The sequence below is a fragment of the Psittacula echo genome (genome assembly GCF_963264785.1).
Source record: "Psittacula echo genome assembly, chromosome: 1".
In the NCBI taxonomy this organism is placed as follows: Eukaryota; Metazoa; Chordata; class Aves; order Psittaciformes; family Psittacidae; genus Psittacula; species Psittacula echo.
Genome location: NC_137735.1, coordinates 122,095,739 through 122,116,270, shown reverse-complemented (window position 1 = coordinate 122,116,270; position 20,532 = coordinate 122,095,739). Strand labels below are relative to the sequence as shown.

Here is a 20,532-nt window from a genome sequence, read left to right as displayed (position 1 = left end):
AGGACTCACTGTTCTGGATGTTGGAGGTGCTGATGGACTCGTCAGTGATACCATCTCCTGGATTGCTAATCGGAGCTTTAAGCGATGAAGAGGATTGCTGATTCCAATTTCTCTTTGGATCTCAGTATCAGATAGAGCAGACATAATAGCTCCACTCTTCACATTGGCACGGCAGGCAGCAACATACCAGGCTGGCATGCCTAGCCAGAGCTGTTGAGAGAAAGGACACATTCATTTCTCAAGTGAAATCAACCATCAAGGCACCTACCAATCTGAATAAGCCTGGTAATACACACAAATTATTATGAATATCGTAGTCTTTCGTAGAATAAAATTGTTTCTGAAGTTTTGCAATTGCCATGGCTTTATGTGAATTCTTTTTGTTGCTTTTATTGTAACCAGAACTTTAAGCAAGGGTTGCTTTGAATAATTTCAGAGCTGTGTGTCTCTATCATCTGGGCTTGTCCTTTCCCAGGCCTTCAATGAGTAAGTAGTGGCACAAGTCAATGTCACTGCCCATTTGATAGTCTTATCATATAGAGAAGACAATCTAAGAGGAATTGATTATGTAATTTTTCTACTTTTGTACTAAACCATTTTTTACTCTTTTCCCATGTTAGTCCCCATGGTGTACTCATGTAGCACAATCTTAGACTTCTCAGCTCTTATTTTCTTGGTAGAAATAAACCAAGCACAGTCCAGATACCAATCTAGTGAGGACTGAGCTTACTGTGAATTTGGGAAGAGTCTGGTATGGTGTCACATCCCAGCTAGAAATACTGGTTAGAAGCTGCAGCAAAATGTAAGCCCAGCTACATTACCTGAGGATTTAGACGATACGTCTATACTTCTGACTTCATGCTTTTCCACTCCTTATGTTAGTTTTACCAGCCTAGGTCAGTAACAGCCCTTTGCTTCACCACAGTCTTTCCTTGTAAGAGGTACTCTCTACTCCTAGCAGTTTTTCCTGGGACCTACTGAGTATAAATTTTTTGAGGGTTTCTCAGCTTTCTCATTTTGTGCTGCCTCATTAATGACTGTCAGTGTCTACAGCTCTTTGCTCTCAAAGGAGATAATTCCATAGCAGGGATACACATGTGCGGGAAGTTGTTGTCACAGTATTAAATACATTATGCTATAGCAAAAACTGTGAGAAGGACATAAGCAGTGAATGCCATAAGTAATGAGAATGCAGGGATAACACCATGGAAAACAGGCAGGCCTAGCTTTGTGCATCTTGAATAGGCCATCAGAATTATCTAATTTCATTATTTTTTTCTCTTAATAATTGCTTACTAAAAAACGAAACAGTGTCAAGGAAATGAGTCAAAATACTCCATCAGTATATTCACCAACAAATCTGGAAAGCAGAGACAACCCTTTCCACTGATGGGATGAGCCATTGCCTTCTATTCAATGCTAGTCTGAATCTTAAAAATAAGAGCAAATTCCAACTAACTGTAATAAAATACAAACTTTCATGAAAGTAAAAAAAATGTAGACCAAAATTATGTAGATTATACCCAGCTGCATTTAAACAAACGGCCAGGAGGAAACTGACCACAGCTTAAAAATGTATTTTCTCTTCAGGAACCTGCTTAGTAAGGTTCCATGGGATATAGCCCTAGAGGGCAGGGGGGCCCAAGAATGTTGGTTGATATTCAAGGATCACTTGCTACAAGCTCAGGAGTGTTGCATCCCAAATAGAAGGAAGTGCAGCAGGAGGGCCAGGAGACCTCCTTGGATGGATAAGGAGCTGCTCAGGAAAATTAGAGGGAAAAAAAGGGGTTTATAAGAAGTGGAAGCAAGGACAGGAGGCCTGGGAATAATACATGGATTTTGTCAGGAAAGCTAGGGACCGGGTTAGGAAAGCTAAGGCCCAGTTAGAATTAAACTTGGCCAGGGATGTGAAGGATAACAGGAAGGGATTCTATAGGTATTTCGCAAATAAAAGACAGACTAGGGACAATGTGGGCCCTCTCTAGAAGCTATCGGGAGAACTGACTGCCCTGGATTTGGAGAAGGCTGAGGTTCTCAATGACTTCTTTGCCTCAGTCTTCACTGGCAAAGGCTCTGACCATGGCACCCAAGTCTTGGAAGGCAGACACAGGGACTGTGAGAATGAAGACCCTAGGTCCACTATAGGAGAGGATCTGGTTCGAGACCATCTTAAGGACCTGAATGTACACGAGTCCATGGGACCTGATGAAATCCATCCACGGGTCCTGAAGGAGCTGGCGAATGAAGTTGCTAAGCCACTGGCCACCACATTCGAAAAATCATGGCAGTCAGGTGAAATTCCTGATGACTGGAAAAAGGGAAATATAACCCCCATTTTCTAGAAGGGGAAAATGGATGACCCAGGGAATTACAGACCAGTCAGTCTCACCTCTGTGCCTGGCAAAACTTTGGAGCGTGACCAGCAGGTTGAATGAGGTGATCCTGCCCCTCTACTCTGCTCTTGTGAGACCTCACTTGGAGTATTGTGTGCAGTTCTGGTGTCCTCAACATAAAGAGGAAATGGAGGACATAAAAATGAACAAGTCCAGAGGAGGGCCACGAGGATGATCAGGGGACTGGAGCACCTCCCCTATGAAGATAGGCTGAGAAAGTTGGGGCTGTTCAGCCTGGAGAAGAGAAGGCTGCGTGGAGACCTCATAGCAGCCTTCCAGTATCTGAAGGGGGCCTACAAGGATGCTGGGGAGGGACTCTTCACTAGGGAGTGTAGTGATAGGACGAGGGATAATGGGTTCAAACTTAAACAGGGGAAGTTTAGATTGGATATAAGGAAGAAATTCTTTACTGTGAGGATGGTGAGGCACTGGAATGGGTTGCCCAGGGAAGTTGTGAATGCTCCATCCCTGGCGGTGTTCAAGGCCAGGTTGGACAGAGCCTTGGGTGACATGGTTTAGTGTGAGGTGTCCCTGCCCATGGCAGGGGGGTTGGAACTAGATGATCTTAAGGTCCTTTCCAGCCCTAACTATTCTATGATTCTATGAATATTCTAATTTAATTTTACTTTATTTTTCTTTTTATACATACAGTTGAAAAGCTACAAGGCATAAATACTATGAGTTATTCACCCTGCAGAAATAGATTCAAATATTTGCTGCTCATTAAGTAAATTAATTCTTTAACAAATTAGGTACATTAGCTCTGTAACAAACAGCTGTCTACCAGAAGATTAAGTTAAGGTGAAAATAGTCCCTAAATAGAAGGTACAGTAATTTTTCCAGGAAGAGAACCCAGATACGAAGATTGATACACTTCTCCAGGATTAGTTCAGAAAACCCACAGTTTTCAACTGTGTCTGTCTGTGCTATGTACAAATGACCAGAATAAACACAAAGGCTGAAAAGTTAAGTCCTGAAAAGTCTGGCAATGTCACAACTGTGATCACACATACTTTTAATTTGGGTCTTTGCCTCCTTTAATATTAACTTTGTTTTTTAGTCGAAGGGTCACGTTATATTGTTCCCAGGAGAGTATGAAATGCACACAGTGTCCATGTGCTGACTGAATGCACTGATGCTCACTGAATAAATAGAGTACTTCTGCCGTCATCTCTTTTTATCATCAATATTCAATTTGCGTTTAATACTGCAACATAAACTTCCTCATTGGCTTTCCTGTGCTACTCGAATCATATTTCCCAAGAAGTTCATAAACATCAATTTCTCTTTACAGCCACTCTCTGGGACAGTGGGAAGAACATTCTATTTTACAGCTAAGAATCAAGCAGGAAAAAAAAGATTAGGACTTAACTTGTCAGAAATGTCTTCAAATTTTGGATCACCCTGGAGGATATCAAGGGCAAATTTTTCTCAGTATTCAAAATTGTATAGACCTTTTTATGGTCACATTTCCAGCAAATCAGCTTTGACTGTAATATTGAATATTTCCAACTGATAAAAATCTGGTTAAAGAACTATCAAAAGTCATATGAAAAAGTCACATAGTAGCCAAATTAATGAACATTCTATATTAACAGTGATATTTTGGGGGAAGAAAGATATAATCCTATTTTCCAAGGTCATGTGCAAACACTTGAACTGCCTTTCTACAATTTTCCTTTATTCTTTTTCACTAAGTGCATTCAGGAATTCCAATATGAAGCAGAAATTGTGCAGAAATTCAGCTTTTTTCATACCTCGCCCTTCATTTATTCCCTGAACATAGTCTTATTAAAGCTTTAAAGAAGGACCTTTTATTTTTTAATGGAAGGGGAAAACTGGCAAATTCTCATGGTCAATGGATGATAACTATAGCAGACATGAGAAGAGGTGATAATACATAGAGATGCTTGGTACAGACAACAAATAGACACCTGTTCCTTGAAGCAACAAAATCTTGTACCTCTACTGAAATGATACAGCCTTGCCATATCAAAGTGACTGTGTACTTGTATAAGAACATACTCTTCTCCTCCCCTCGGTATCTGGGTAAATATTTTTGAATAGTTCCATCACCTAAAAATTCCTTTGATTTTTTTGTCAAAATTAATGGATAGCTCTGCTGAATGTTTCTCTGGATGGGTTCCAAAATCCATTCATTTAGGTGCTCCAAATAAAGGAGAGCTGTCTACAGACTTGATTTCAGAGATGAAGGCACTGTCTGTCAGATCAGCGACATTTCAGTCTAGGTCTGCCACATCCCAGGTGAAAGTGCAGGAAGGAACACCTTATTATCATGTTCTGAGTGATATCTACGTCAATCAGCCCTTACACATTACATTTTTAAAGACAGAAAGTTACAAATTCTTTAAATTTATTAAAAATCCTGAAGACGTAGCTTCTGCATTAACCTCCAATAAAATTTGATAGCTAATTTCTGTTCTTTCCTTTGCACATCATCGTACATATACTGTCTGTGGAGTTCCTAGATATTTAGAGACTGAGAAATTATCAGATTTCAAAAATATGGGGATTCAGGTGTACTTGATAAGCCTTTTTTTCCTGTCCTCATCTCCCTGTGCAATCCTGGTTTACTTTTTTTCGGCTCTAGGCTCTGATTTACACCATCCAGTATCAAAACCTGTTTAGTGTTCACGGCTCTGTGCACAGGGGAAAGAGGAGGAGACTTCACAGTCTCTTAATGAATCTGTGAGGACAAACACAGCAGTCTGAAAAAGTGACTTACATTTCCAAGTTATGGCCAACACTTACCTCCAGCCAGGCGACCACCGTTGGCCCATCCCACTGTGCAAAAGGCAAACCTTTTCTCCGAGCTTCTTCCAGAAGTTCATGTCTAAAAATGGATCAAAAAAGGTTAAATACGCAGAGGTATATGCAGGGACAATATAGACGCAACTGTGCCATTTTGTTAAGGGTAACAACAGTGAAGCACAATGACAGGCATAGAAAAGACACGGAAACCACCAGTGAACAATAGGTCTTCCCCTTTTGGACTTTTTCCTCTTGGTGCGTCTTGACATCCCTTTAAACACCAAACATACAAAAGGCGAGGTTTCTGACTGTTCTTAGCTGAAACAGTAGAGAATTGGGATACCCTATATATAAGGATCACACATACAACAGAAGACATTAGGAAATAGAGAAAACTGAGGGACTCCTCCTGAGGCTAGCTTAGCTCTGGTCTGGTAATGGCTCAGAAAACCCCCAGATTGCCAACTTCCAGACCTGAGTGAAGCATGGAAGTAACACTGCCAAGTCTGAGTGTTTGAAACACTAAACCTGTGTGTACAAGACCAGCTGTGTACAATTCTAGGGTGTCTTGAGTACAGCTATTCTACATCTTAAATAAGCCATTCATGGCTGGTTGTATCTCTGATAGTTCCATGTTAGATTTTTTAATTATTATTGCTTATATAAGGAAGAAATGCATGTGCTTTACTGATGTATACATTTTTATAATTATAGATTGATGTGGTTTCTAAATTTTATACATATACATAGATATAGTTCTATTGAGTTGACCATATAGCAATCAAATCCCTGCATCTGCAGCTTCTCTGGCCTGCAGTGAGTATATATGTAAACCATCGTTCTCAAAGCTTAAAATATACTTTTAATACAGCGGTATGAAATATTTGGTAGTTATGTATAGGCCAGTCTGCTAGACTATCAGAAAAATGTGCTAGATTAAACATATTCAACCGTCTGACCAGACATTTTTATTCCTGGAGCAGGAATAAAACCCCACTGTGGTGGTGGCATAGAAAAAGCAGCCATTCAAAAGTCCTTTTTTTCTCCGGTATTTAACAACATACTTTCAGCTGCCTCCTACTGAGTGAAACACAAAAGAATGCTCTCAGCAACAAGCTGTAGAGAAAAACAAATTAGACAGGGACTATGCTAATGTAGTATTAAAATTTGCTTACATTCCCACATAACAAGGAAATCTTGGAATTATAGCTTCAGTTTTGCTCTGTCTTCCTTTATTACTACAGCCTTTGTGGTTCAGTTATCCCTTGGCAATTCTTCACTGTCTTAGCAGCATTTCAAATATATGTACTACAAAATCACAAAAGATAGAAGCAATAGAGTGATCTTACTTGTATGGACTCCTCTGGGGATTTCTGCACTGAAAGGGGCCAGGCTGAGAGAGTTTAGCTTTAGTAGTGAATGGAATTCAAACATTCAATTTTGCATACGTGTTTAAATCCTTAGCTCTGAATATTAATAGAAAGGCAGCTGCTTTACTTTCTATGCTTATGGTGTAGTAATATGTAACATTACAAGTGCTTGACAGTACTACTGAAGTTTATCTAACTTCTCTTCCCACACATCCTTTGCAGCATAGCTTATTTTATGTCACTCAGATGTCAGAATCGTAGAATGGTTTGGGTTGGAAAGGACCTTAAACCTCATCCAGTTCTGACCTCCTGCCATGGGCAGTGACACTTTCCACTAGACCAGGTTGCTCAAAGCCTCATCCAACAATGCCTTGAACACTGCCAGGGATGGGTTATCCACTTCTCTGGGCAATCTGTGCCAGTGTCTCACAACCTTCATAGTGACTTTTTTTTTCCTAATACCTAACTTAAATCTACCCTCTTTCATCAAAGCCATTCGCCCTTGTCCTATCCCTACATGCCCCTGTAAAAAGTCCCTCTCCAGATTTCTTGTTGGTCCCCTTTAGCCACTGGAAGGCTGCTTTAAGGCCTCCCTGAGCCTTCTCTTCTCCAGGCTGAACAAGCCCAACTTTCTCAGCCTATCTTCATACAGGAGGTGCTCCAGCCCTCTGATCATATTCATTCCTTTGGACTCACTCCAACAGGTACATTTCTTTCTGGGGGCCCTTAAAGCTGAACACAGTACTGCAGGTGTGGTCTCATAAGAGTGGAGTACAGGGGGAGAATCACCTAACCTCAAACTGTTGTCCACACTTCTTTTAATGCAGCCCAGCATATCATGTCCAAAGACATGTAGAGCTAATACTTTGTAAGAAAGCATAATCCTTAATAAAAATGTGTGGCCTATTTCTTCGATTTGGTGTGAAATCCCTGCATGTCCTCAGGAAGTGAGGTGCCTGCAGAAGAGGCATTGGCACTTAAAGGTCTTACCTTCATGAAAAACTTAATACCTTATGCTGGAATTATAAAGTACATATTTCTAAGGAGTCTTGTGTGACCTTGCAACATTTGAACTGGCCTGAGGCTTGGTGTGGAGAATTAGCATTATTCCAGTGCTTCTTAAACAAATACATTCTCCCAGAGCAAGAGAGCACTTCTGTTACTTCAGAGGTAGTCAGGCTAACAGAGCTAAAGGAAATATAGTTGTGGTTACTGAAGAAAATGGGTCCAGGCCAGAAATGGGATGCTCTCTATATAGGCTATTGCTGAAGACTGCAGTATGATAAACATAATCCAAAGGGTCTTTGGAAGTGTTTTGGGTTTAAAATACCTTTAATGTAAAGTTAAATCATTTACTCGGACATGCACAGCGAATACAGGCATCATGAGGCTTGTGCCTCACTTAACTGAGGTGGAATACTGAAGAATTTTTATAATATTTCTTTCCCTTGAAAAGAATTCTATACTTCAGAATTTATACTTCCCTCCCTCAGATATTTCTCTTAAACAACTCTCCAATATTAAAGTTTATTTAAATTATATTTTACTTTTTGAACAGTATTCTTTGACTACTTTTTAATACACACTAGGAGATCTGCACAACCTGACCCTACAATTTCTAAACCAGAACTAAACAAAGAATTTCTATTTTTGACTAAAAGAGATGTTCTTTATCTGGCAGTCAAATAAACTTCTGGGGTTCTTATATGAACAAGCACTATAAAAGAATGACATTCTTTCAAAATAAGTTGAAAGTGTCATGAAGGAGAAAACATGCATTGTTTTGATCAATAGTGCAAATCATCAGAAAAAATAATCCAGTGTTCTGCCTATTTTGGAATATAATCCAAACATTTTATAACAACCTGAATGAACTATTGTCCTTGTGGGGTAGTCACTGGCTTCCTGAAAACAGAAGGTCCTCAAGGGACGTTACAAAAACAAGAGGAAGAAACAAATACCCTCAAGCTCATCACTCCCTCTTTCTTTCACTACAAAAATAGGTTTTGGAGATTGCAAATATCATTTTACAGTTTCTCTAATTTGGAAGATGCTTTGTGGGGGAACATGGAGATCTTCTTAAGACTTTGTCAGAAGAGTACTGCATGTTATAATGTGTCCACTTTGCATTGGTAAGGAGGTAGGTAATTAAGATGTTATTATTTCCATGCTCATTTAGTTTTTAGGCAACATATGAAAACAAGCTGATGAGGAAGAATTGACATTAATTAAGCATTACTATAAATGCTATTATTTTCTACATAGGGCTTTAAATCACTAGCACTGGAATTAATTCCAAATTAAAGCTGTATTTTTAAAGATAACATTATTATTGTTCAAGAATAAAATCCTCTTCTTGAAGATATTATAGGAATAACTGCAATATCCTATTTAAAATATATCATACCCTTAGTCTCGTTTTGTAAAGTGAGGAAATTTCAGGAACATCAACTATTTAGCATTTATCTAAAAACTGAGATGCATCTATTTGATTTAGAGAGAGTACCTCATCAAGTGGGCTGTCTTCACTCTTTTATGAAAGACAGAAAAGAAAAATCACATAACGCCAAGTTGTGGAGTTGTGTGTCAGAGAAGTGGGGTTGCCTCCCTAGCACTGGCTTCTGGTCCTCCCCAAAATTACTTTCTAAAGATGCTGCTACATTGGGCCATTTTCTTTAGCACACAAATCAACCTACAAAGCTGAGAGCAGAACTGTCTCATACTATGGGGAATATGAATGCTTCACTATTCCTCTGGACAGCAGAGGTCCATAGGAGCAAAAGGAATAGGGGAACAAAAAAGCAAAACCATGTTATTATCCTGCAAATTTGCTATTTCATATACATCCTTCTTTTGCACTAGGAAAACTTTAGCTCTCTATGAGCAGCCCTCACCAACTCATTACATAAAATGCAATGAACTTCATTAAAAATAAGAATAATTTTAAATAGTCTTTGTGTGGGAAGTTAACAAGATCTTGATTTAAAGAGTGTCATTCAGTGACATTCAATTTTCTTTATGAAGAAGAGGCTTCCCTCCATGAAGCAAACAAGAAATAACAGCTTAGGAATTCTGATACGCATACTGCATACAGTCTGTGTAGTCCAGACACTTTCTTGATGGAACTTGAATAATGTTTCAACACAGAACTTCACATTTCTCCAAATAACAGCATTTACTCTGATAGTTCTATTAGGGTTCACATGAAAAGTCCTAAGGGCTATTATATTAAACATATTATGATGTCTTAGTTAAAATGTAATCATAAATGGGAGATAAACTGAAAAGCAGGCATGGTGAAATCAAGAGCCAAATCAAGTTTGCAAAATACAAGTGGAATTTATTTTAAAAATTTTGGCTAACGGGCAATTTAGATTTTGTGAAATGGCCTTTACACATAGATATTTTCCTAAAAAAGGTAACAAACAAAAGTGTTTACCTTGCAGATCCTCTGATTATTATTACTGACACTATCATGATTTATCACCAGTACTAAAATGTTTAATTTACAACAAAATATTTTACATGATTCTAGCAGAGAAGTAGACAGTAATGATAGACCAAATATGTTATATTTGTCTGAGTAATCCCATGATTTCAAGTTAAGATTAAGCGCATCTGCCTCTTGAAAGCAAACATACTCATACTCAAAGACTTACAAATTCAGGAGAGAAGATTTCTATTTAATTAAGGTGGATTTGGATTTTATCTTTTCTATTACTATTTGCTAAATATTTAAGAGAGGCTAGAATCCTATAACTAAAGTCACTGTATGACAAAATAAGGTAGTTGAATTTGTATAAATTAATAATGGCATTAAATGTGTAATAAAAACCAAGTTACATTTTATGTATTTATTTAAATTAATGTGGTAACTCCTGTTCTCTTTGAGTTTTTTATCCTTATACCTTTAGAAAGCTATAGCTTGTACATGTTTTAAATGAATTAATCTTTCTCAATAAATGACAAAATATATTCAAGAAAATATAACATTTGTATGATAAATCAAAAAGGAGATGAAGATTTTAAACTTGACATCAGGTTAAAAAAAAATGAACCAGTGAAAACTAAAATAGTAAAATTATATGCACAAATAAAATATTATTGTACTACTACAGAGCATGAGGGCTCAACCAAAAAGATATAAACTGTGTAGTTTGGGTTCCTAGAGTATTTACAATCTTGAGTCTTCTGTGATGTAATTAGAAATATATGCTTTAACAACATTCATTTATCTAGGTTGTCACTCTCAGGATTTTTCCACTGACTTAAACTTTCGAATGTCTTCATGATTCTGGGCTTTAAACCCTCCCAAAAGTGTTTATTAAAAGAAAAAAAAATCAAATAAAAACCACCAGAATTAATCTCCCATTATTTAATCCATTCTGTTAATCCCTGCAGGAGCAAGTCCTGATCTGAATTTTTGTATGCTTTTGAGGTTTACCATTTATTTTGAATACTTTGAAAGTTTTCATTTGGGTTAGTTTTCTGTATGGATTGCTACACAAGGTTCACAGAAAAACAAAAAGAAATAAGAATAAAAGATAGAAAATAAACATGGTGCTGAAAAAGAGTATGTTCAGCAGCCATGGTATTTTAACTTACCCAGATATGCTTTTCATGAGATGGAGAGAGATGAATGGAAAAAAAAAAGCACATAAATGTTAATGAACATATAGTAGCCCATAAAAAATAAAAATCATATGATAGATAAAATAATGCCACCATTATAACTACAGAAATCTTTCTAACTGGCCTTTGAATGCTTTAAAGAAGTTAAATGTTCTTGTGAAGAACAGATGCATCTGTCAAAACGAGATTTTCATTAAACTGATTTTGGCTCCTTATTAGGTACCACTCAGCATGGCACATCCTCCATCTACAATACGTATTTGTGCCAGTAATCTGTAAACACAGTGAATGTAGAATAGATTGTCAAATCCAAGCATTTGCCCAGATTTGAATTATTACATAATGATTTTTGTGTAACACCAAAAATCCTGAAAATCCCAAACCTGTGGATTTAAGCAAATTAACATAGAAAAACAGTAAAACTGAGCGTGCTACAAACCAATGTTTACTTTTCTATGTGCACTTTATTAATATTTGAGCAAAATATCTTAGAGTAATCAGAAATGATGTAGACTCCATTTCTCTTTAAATATTCAGATTTCATGTACATAGATGACTATCACTTTTCAATGGTCATACTAACACTAGATTAGTAGCAATACTGGTATTAGTGATTTGCCCTCTAGGTAACCTATATAATTGATAACCATATCTGCAGGAGAAAGCAAGATGTTATCACCAATAATAAACTTTCTTCAGCATCCTTTAATTGCCATCATAAAAAGAAAATTATATGCCTGAATGAAACACAGACATCTCAGAATATTATACTTTTATTAAGAAGTGATTTATAGAGATATAAAAACACTTGGTGGAGATAGCTGTAGAAAACTTGGGGATGAAAAGTCTGTGCTCTGATAATAATTAAGAAAAGACTGCAGACATTTCAGCAAGTTCAGGAGGGCGCTGGTTTCAAGATCTTAAATTTTGTTTTCATGTTTGTGATATGAGCAGAACAGCTGGGAGAGAGGAGAGAGAGCACAATACAGAAAAGTAGATGGAAACAAATGACAAATTTAGACACAGAAGGTTTAGGAAAGGAATAATAAGGAAGAGAAGAACAACAAAGGTATGTAATATAGATAAAGGACTAGAGAACTAGTCACATGATTACCAAATCTGATGAAAGTAGCACTAGAATTGAATATGAATTGATGATTCATGATCATTTTCTACTGAGCTAACTGTAATGACTGACCTGAACACCTTTGCTGGAAAAACTTTTAATTTTGCACCTTCAGAATCTATTAAACCAGAACTCTCACTTCTTCTGAATAGTCCTTTGGGTATGGGTAGAGAGAAATAAGCAGGGGAATTAATTAGAATGCAAATAATTTTCTGGCAGTTTTAATGAGCTGGCAGTTTGCAGTCACTTGGGCATAACTTATGGGACCTGAAGGCCATTGCAGTCTCCCTCATTATAGAAGCAGAGAATCAAGGGACATGCCTTCACTGTCTGAGCACCTTGCCTGCAGAATAATAAAATACCGAAGAAAAAAAAAATGGATCTTTATATTTTAGCTTTTGACTTTTCATCATCATTTTATTGAAGGAACATAATTTCCCTTAGACATACATTAAACTATAAGTTAAGTTGAATTTTTTCCCTCTGCTGTGTTTTATTCATTATTCCCTTAAACCCTAATTCTACAGTTAATCTGACAGGATATTTCATCTGCTGGAGATCATTGTTTAGAAAGCCAGCTGCATGCATATAGGTAGATGCTTATATTTATCCAGAAATCCAAAACTGCAATAGATAGGCTTATATTTGTAAAACAGTGAGGGAAATGGGTTTTGTTCTGCTTTTATTTGATAAAAAACTTGCAACTTGTTGATACAAACGTCCTTTTCTTTCACGAGGAAAAGAATAAAAAACGGCAAAGGATAAAAATAATATTCTTTAAAATGCAAGACTTTTTAAAAATGTGATTAGATCTAGAATAAAATATGTTATATCAATTTTTTCATCCTCAGAATAATCTGAATAAAGTTTAATAATCCTCTGAAGATACATACCCATATATCCTTATATTTGTAATGCTAAGGAGGCTCCAAGTCTCTCAGAGAATAATATATATAATAATATAGTATATTATTATAATAGCCAGATATATTTTAACATTGCAAAAGCTTTGACTGACTAATGACTTGAAAGGTCTTCCAGTAAGTGTGAAAATTATTTGCTAAAGGAATTAAGTTTAAAAATAAAATTCATTTTATGTCTGTCTCAAGGATTAGACACCAGTCCAGCCAAGACAACCACGGTGAACACAGCAGATAATCCTAATCTCCATATCAGAGCACTGAATACCTCTCCCTCCTCCACTGGAAGAAGAAAACAGAAAATAATACATACTGAACACAGTATTGTTTTCTAGAAAGGGAGGAAGTACTGAAGATCAGTCTCAAAGCTACTAACAATATCAGGTAATTTCTCACAGATGGGGTAGGAAGGGAAGAAATTAAATAGAAAACTTGAATTTTCCTAAAGATTTAGTAAATAAAAGATTGGGGGGGGGAAAGGCATCATATTTTACATCACTGTAAAACAAATAAATCATGTACATTTAGGAGATAATGGGGTATAATAAGCATTAAGTATTCAGGAACATTAGATGGATGGCATAGAAAAAGTCCTTAATTAATCCAATCGGATTAATTTTTCCCAAATAAGTGCAATTAGGAAAACCATTAAAATCAGCTATTTGTATATGGCAGAGGACAGAGATTATTTGTAGTCACAAATACACTATGACAAATTCTAATTGCAGTTGCACACATAAAACCCAATTAAAGGGGCATTGTGTGAATTCAAAAGCACCTAAAAGATAACTATGATGTCTCAAACTCTTACCCCACAAAAAGCTCTACCTAAACATTTTTTTAAGTAGCCTGCTGACAGGGATCTAAAACTTAAGTTTGCTTGTAAAGAAATGGAAGTCCCAGTGTTCCGGGCTTTTTTACTAATTTTATTTAAATGTGAATTCCACACTTTTCTCTATCATCTCCCAGTTTTTGCTATATAGGAATGAACACCAACAAAAGAAAAGAACAGAACCATTATTAGGAATTTCTCAAATTTATCAAAGGAACTTAAAACATTTATCATCCTTTCTTTTCTAGGCAGAAAGGAAGAAGAGTCAATAAATACAGCATGCTGTTCTGTTCATATGGAAGTTACTGCTGTTTAATATGGACATCACTGTAGTCAGCTGAGACTTTAGCAGCATTGCAATTCTTTCTGCAAGGTTAATTCTAAATCTGTGAATACTGATAATTTCTTTTTACGCCGTAATTTTACATATGAGAATTACTTAGGTCTTGATTTTACAAGGCAAATAAAAACCTGTACCTGTGGAGCAAATCTCCCCAAAACAGGTTCATCTGAAAGAATGGCTTAATTTGACTTTCCTAGGAAAATATAAACCTCACATCTTAAGCTTGTTTCGGAAATGTGGAATTAATAGATTCTTGTCCAGATTCAAAACAAAATTGAAGAAAAAAGTGAAGCTAAAGCTCTGCTCAACTCATCCTAACACCACCAGGAGTGAGAGCATTATGAGACAGGGCAGTTATTTCATTGGTTATGAAGTAATAATTGGTTTTCAAACGTTCATATTAATACACAGGGGAATTTATCAGCTTCTGCCTGGAATCCTGTCAGTAGGATCCAGGCTAGCTGACTTGCATGAAAATATTTTTTTCATGGAGATAACTTGTATTTGGGATTGCTGAGGAGGCGACAGCATTGGCCAATTTCAAACTGTACTAGCAGCATGTACAAGGTCAAATACACCTCCATGTGGCAATCTAGGACTACACACCAGTTAAATGTCTCTCAAACCTTGCCTCTTGTTTAGTGCTTTGCACAGGATGAAATAAACACACCCTGTGAAATATCAGTGATTATGACTAGTCATTACCTACTTTTACGCATTGTTGTGGTTTAGCCCATACTAGCTACTATGAAGAAAATTAACTCTATCACAGCCAAAACCAGCACAAGCATGCTCCCTTCTTCAAGCAGATACTTATTTGGTACTATATTGCATACTGTTGCAGATCAAATCAAACAGTATATTTGAAAAGGATATGGATTACTGGCACTCAGAGCTATACTGCACTTTGAAAGACAAAGTGAGACTTTAGAGCTGTATTTGCCATTAGTGATGCTTTCAGGTAAGGATGATTTGACATCACTCCTGGGCAAAATTGTAGACAAGGAGAATACAACTGATGTTCACTAGGGAAATTTACAAAAAGGGAAGCAAACATGGCTCTATTTGTTAATAATATTTCAAGTTTGGCTGAGTTCACTGTTAAAGAAGATTTTTATAAAGGGTTCATTGTATGGTATTTTAGTGAAAAGGACAGTAAAATATTTATACAGCTTTTGTAAAGTGTCTTAATTTGCTATCTGAGAGGAGGTCAGTAGGGATATGCGTTTTCAAGGGGGATACCGATTATTTGGTTTTAGGCACAGTGGTATCTACTCTTTTTCGGAGATACGAATTGTCTTGTGGGACACACGCTAATCAATTTCTGCTGTCCCAGAAGGGACTATGCCTCTGTCTGAACCCTTTGAGAATCTTTATGAGTTCAGATAGAAACTGGACTGACTTGAAACTGTCTATGCTGGGTCCCAGCCTGGGCTATAATGGCAACCCTAAGTGAATGCCAAGGCCAAGTTATTGTGCACAGCCATGATATTTGGTGGAAAAGACACCCATGAGGGATGACACCATGAAGAGCTGGAATAATGTATACACAGTCATGGAGAAATGGCAGCTGAAGTCCACTACAAAATTCAGAATTGAAAATTAGGTAGTCATTTTTCACAAGCACACTGGTTAATTACACACACACACACAGAATAATGAAAGATAAAAGCTTGATTTTTCATTTCAGTGATGAGTGTCTTCTGGACAGTATATCTTAATCAAATAAAATTTATGATTGAGATGAGTGCCGATTATTTGAATCATCGGGGGATCAAATGTAATGGTGACATACAGGGATCAGTGCCATTAATACCTTTAGTCCTAAACTATGAGTTTTCTTGATGAAATTACTCATTAGGCAAACAGGCTCTGAGCGTCAGACAAAAGGCAAAAGATATTATATACAAAATATTTTGTATAGAACAAGTCAAATGGAATATAAAGGCTAGTTTAAATAATAAAAATACAATACATTATTCTTTGTCACATGACATCATTTATTTTCACCAAATGATGGAATAACACCCTAAACACCCCTGACACTCATTTTTTGTTTTCTAAGCCTGCATGCTGAACTTACAAATAGTAAGACTTAAAAACTTTTAATATTAACTAGAGCTGTTCAATGTCTGAGAGTAAAGATCTATGGATGAGTCAGGCAACTCAATTTATCTTTTCAGATTATTCTAGGAACATGTTGGATCTAATTTAAAAAATTTACACAGCTTCCTTAATTTCTCTTTGATACCTTAGGAGAAAGACTCGTTCCCAAGAAATCTACTGGAATAACCAAATGTTGGCTGAATAGACTCTTGTTTAAGGTTTATAAATGTCTAGCATATCACAGAGGCAAACTGTTAATTACATTTTAATGATGCCTAAGCAGTCAATTGAAACTGAAAGAAATTTTATATCTAAATAGCATCTTCTAAGCAAGAAACAGGAAAATGTTGAAATTTGAGTTAATGACACTATAATCAGCAGAGAGAGAACTGCTCTCCAGAATTACCATGATCTTTCATGAAACTTCTCCGAGTGAAATGTATTATTCAGTAATCTATTCTATACCTGTAAATTGCACTAAAACACTACCACACACCGCAGTATGTTTGTAACTCCATGAGCGCAGAGAAGGGTCAATGCAAGTGCTGGCTACTTGGGGAGCACGTGGCCAGGGCACCTAGTGGGCCATTAGCACCTACTGGCTACAGCAGCTGGCAATTTGAATATAACGCTTCTTCATCCCTGGGGTAGGGATTACTGATGAGAATACATTAAAAAATACAAAATTAGAAATTTAGCATTTTAAGGTATTTTTCACTTAAAAGATTAATTCAGCTGAAAGAAATGGATAACATTTTAAGGAATCCATCCTTTTATATTAACTTCTGACAATTTTTAATTTACTAATTCAAAGCTAATTGCAAACTGTTGAAGCTCATGAGTACTGCTCACAGAACTCGTGTTGATCACAGTGATGAATCAGACCTCTGGTTTCATGTCAAGAGGAGACTCCTTGCTTTCCTGCACCAGAACTACCATTTAACTGGAAGAAAAGTTCACTGAGCTGTTAACAGTGCTGAAAGCCATTTCACTTGACTTACATGTGTAAGAGAGAATCACAAATTCTGTGTGTGTGGTATTATTGCTGATTTAATAGAGAAAGAAATTGGCTGCACAGAGGAAGATCATCCAGACCTAAAATGTAATGCAAAGGAGTGTCTCCCCGCTTTAGCCTATGCTTCATTTAATGATCTGGCTTTCTTGGAGTTTTATGTCCTAATCTAAAATTAGCAGTAGAAATCCTTACCAGGTGAAGTGCTCTGCTCTCTCTGTTCCAGCAACTGAGCTCACTGTATCTGTAGGGTTTATAGGGCAGTTTTGTTTATCAGTAAAATGGAATCAAATGCTTGGACTTCAATCTTACTGCTACATCCTAAGATAGAAAATTATTCTCAGACTTCTGCTAGTACCTCTTATGAAGACCTCATACACATTAATATCATATTATATGTTGTTACATAGCATAATATCCCCATCTGCATTACCCAGATCAGTAATCTTACAGCTACTGTTAAGGCTTTGCTTCCAGAGGGAGCTACGCATTGTGCTTATAAGTGTTGGCAGAAAGGAATCTGACCTACTGAGACAAACTTTTCATTTAAGTGACTTTCTGGACTGTTTCAACTTAGTACTTTCTGAGGTAAGTATGCAAATATAAGACTGCATTTTTTACAATTAATTGTTAATTCTTTTATACCCTATTGATTGCTTGGCTCCCTAATCACTATCATAATTCAGTAGAACCTCATGTATATCTTTAATACAAAATGTTCCGTTATTTCCCATATCACCTACCCTGTACAACTACATAATATATACAGAAACCTTTCTCTGATAGTAAATTAGCAGTAATCTTAAAAGCAGTTGTAAGGATTCCAAAGTGAGAAACTATGAAGACAGACAAATCTAAAGGAATGGGGAAAAAATCAAAAATTTTCATGACATAGGTATATAACATATACTGAGGATAAATAGTATACAGTTCAGACTAGATAAACAGTCTTATTCATAAAGGAAAGACTACTTTCCTTCCAGAAGAGAACATTTTGATTATATCTAATCTATAAAGAACCAAAGACACACAGACACAGGAGAAAAAAAGGAAAGACTTGAAAAGCAGAAAGCATGGAAAAGTCTGTTTGTGTGAGATGAGACATACGTATAAAAACAGATTACTTGTACACCTACTATTTCCAGACCCAAAACTTGGTAGGCATTCTCATATGTTCAGTAGTCATGTCAGGTATGCAGTAGTATGTGTCAAGTCTGAAGTTATTTTATCCAGTTTAAAGAACTAATATATGGAAAAATGAACAAATGGAACACATTTGTCCCTTCAAAGTGATTTCAATACTGTGGTACCTTCAGTCCTCAGAACTGGAAGATAAATAGGGACTTCAAAGAACGGGCTGCTGAAAATTCACTGATATTCTTCAGAATGATAATGAAGGCGTCAGAAATGCTGTTTAGGTTTAGTGAAAAAGAATAGCAATATAATCTTTCCACCCATATATTTCTAAATGACTAATCACTGATAGAAATGTATAGATAAGAATTTCAGGGACAAAACTCATCAACGGATATCCCTGTGAATGTTATTGCAAGTTTCTTAATTGAATTTAAAACATTTCTTCTCTCTCAGCTAGCACGACTGCTTCTCTGTTTCTAATTGCTAAATTGAGGCTGATTTAAATGAAACACATTTTTACGTTACATGGATGTTTACATTTAAAGTTGTATTTCATCAGGAGATTTATATGAAAGTAGTGATTAAAAATACTCTCTATATAAATTTAAAGAGAAGCTGAAACCGTATCTCTAGATTCTTTGGATTAGAATTGCAAATTCTCTTGAAACTTTGCAAAGGAACATTGAAAGACTGAAAGAAACTTGAAATCCCTGCAAATTTAAAAAATTAGGCTTTCAGAATCCAAATAATAGCACTAAAGTTAATGGCTATGGATGAAAAATAAACCTGTTTGTTTACAAAATGAATTTGCAGTCACTTTTAAGTACCACCTTTTTTCTCCGACACCCTCTAATTACACTGGAATTGTGATGCTGCCAAGAGGGCTCTTTTGTGTTTGTAGCTTTATTTTAACAGCTCTCCGTAGCTGCTGGCAGCTGTTATGAGTCAGGGTACTGATTTTACAAGGAGGGACAGCAAATATAATATTAAATTATTATATGATTTATGCAAACTAAAAGCTAGGTTGCCATTTGCTGACAGGCAAAAAGAAAGTGAAACTGCAAGGGTTTATTGGGAGCCTTTGACTTCTATAGACAGAAATAACCGTATGTTCAATAGATAATGCAAAAATAAATATTTTTCTTTACCTTATGAAAATAATTTATCTATGTAGTGAATCACTAAATGCCTGCCTATGTTTAAAGAATTGCACAGAAGGCAAAAGTCAAAAGGAATTCATGACAATGTGAAATAGAAAATGTCTCTTTCTCATAAGCCTACATTCTTTCACAGATGAAACAATACTGTGCAACTGACAGACTGAATAGTTTTCGCTACAATTTATATGCAGCTTTAAAACTTTTAAACTGGAAAAAATATGCAAAGTACTAAACTGCCATAGTGGATGGTCTTGCTTCTCATTATACGTGTATAAAAACAACACAAAACTTGATGTTTGAATCAAGTTTGAGCCAATGAAAGTCACATGAAAAAGGTACTCACTTTTTCTTTAGTCTTCGGTCCTTTTCGGCTTGAGTTCCAAGTTTTCCTAATCCCAGAGATTCCTGAGCTGCTGCCTCTGTTTCCATGTAGCCTCCTGGAAAACAAAACAAAACAAGCCTCATCATATTTTCCCATAGCTCTTTCTCAGTTTTTCCCATCCTCAATCCTTCAATCTCCCTCCCACCCACCACTACCACCTATGTTTGTTTCCTTAAATCATGATACCTGGTGTTTGCAGACAACATTTATCACCTAAGGAAGTAAATTTTGGCAAGCGTTTTCTATGTTGAAAAGAGTAGAAGTAGAGGGAAGGACTGTTTTCTCCTTGTGTTTAGCAGATGTTTACGAAGACAGCAACTTTATCTCCTTTGCCTGTTTTTCCTTGC

The 20,532-nt window shown here is 36.4% G+C and overlaps 1 protein-coding gene across 4 annotated transcripts in view; it reads right to left on the bottom strand.

Annotated features, from left to right (window-relative positions):
* PPFIA2 (PTPRF interacting protein alpha 2) overlaps window positions 1-20,532 on the bottom strand; it is a gene marked incomplete at both ends in the record, with an annotated part of 317,533 nt that overhangs the window by 11,464 nt on the left and 285,537 nt on the right. For all 4 annotated transcript variants that reach the window (XM_080620698.1, XM_080620699.1, XM_080620700.1 and 1 more), the window contains 3 exons: window positions 10-210; window positions 5,166-5,247; window positions 20,147-20,240. In XM_080620698.1, the coding sequence (XP_080476824.1) occupies window positions 10-210; window positions 5,166-5,247; window positions 20,147-20,240 (377 nt within the window). The remainder of the gene's footprint in view (window positions 1-9; window positions 211-5,165; window positions 5,248-20,146; window positions 20,241-20,532) is intronic.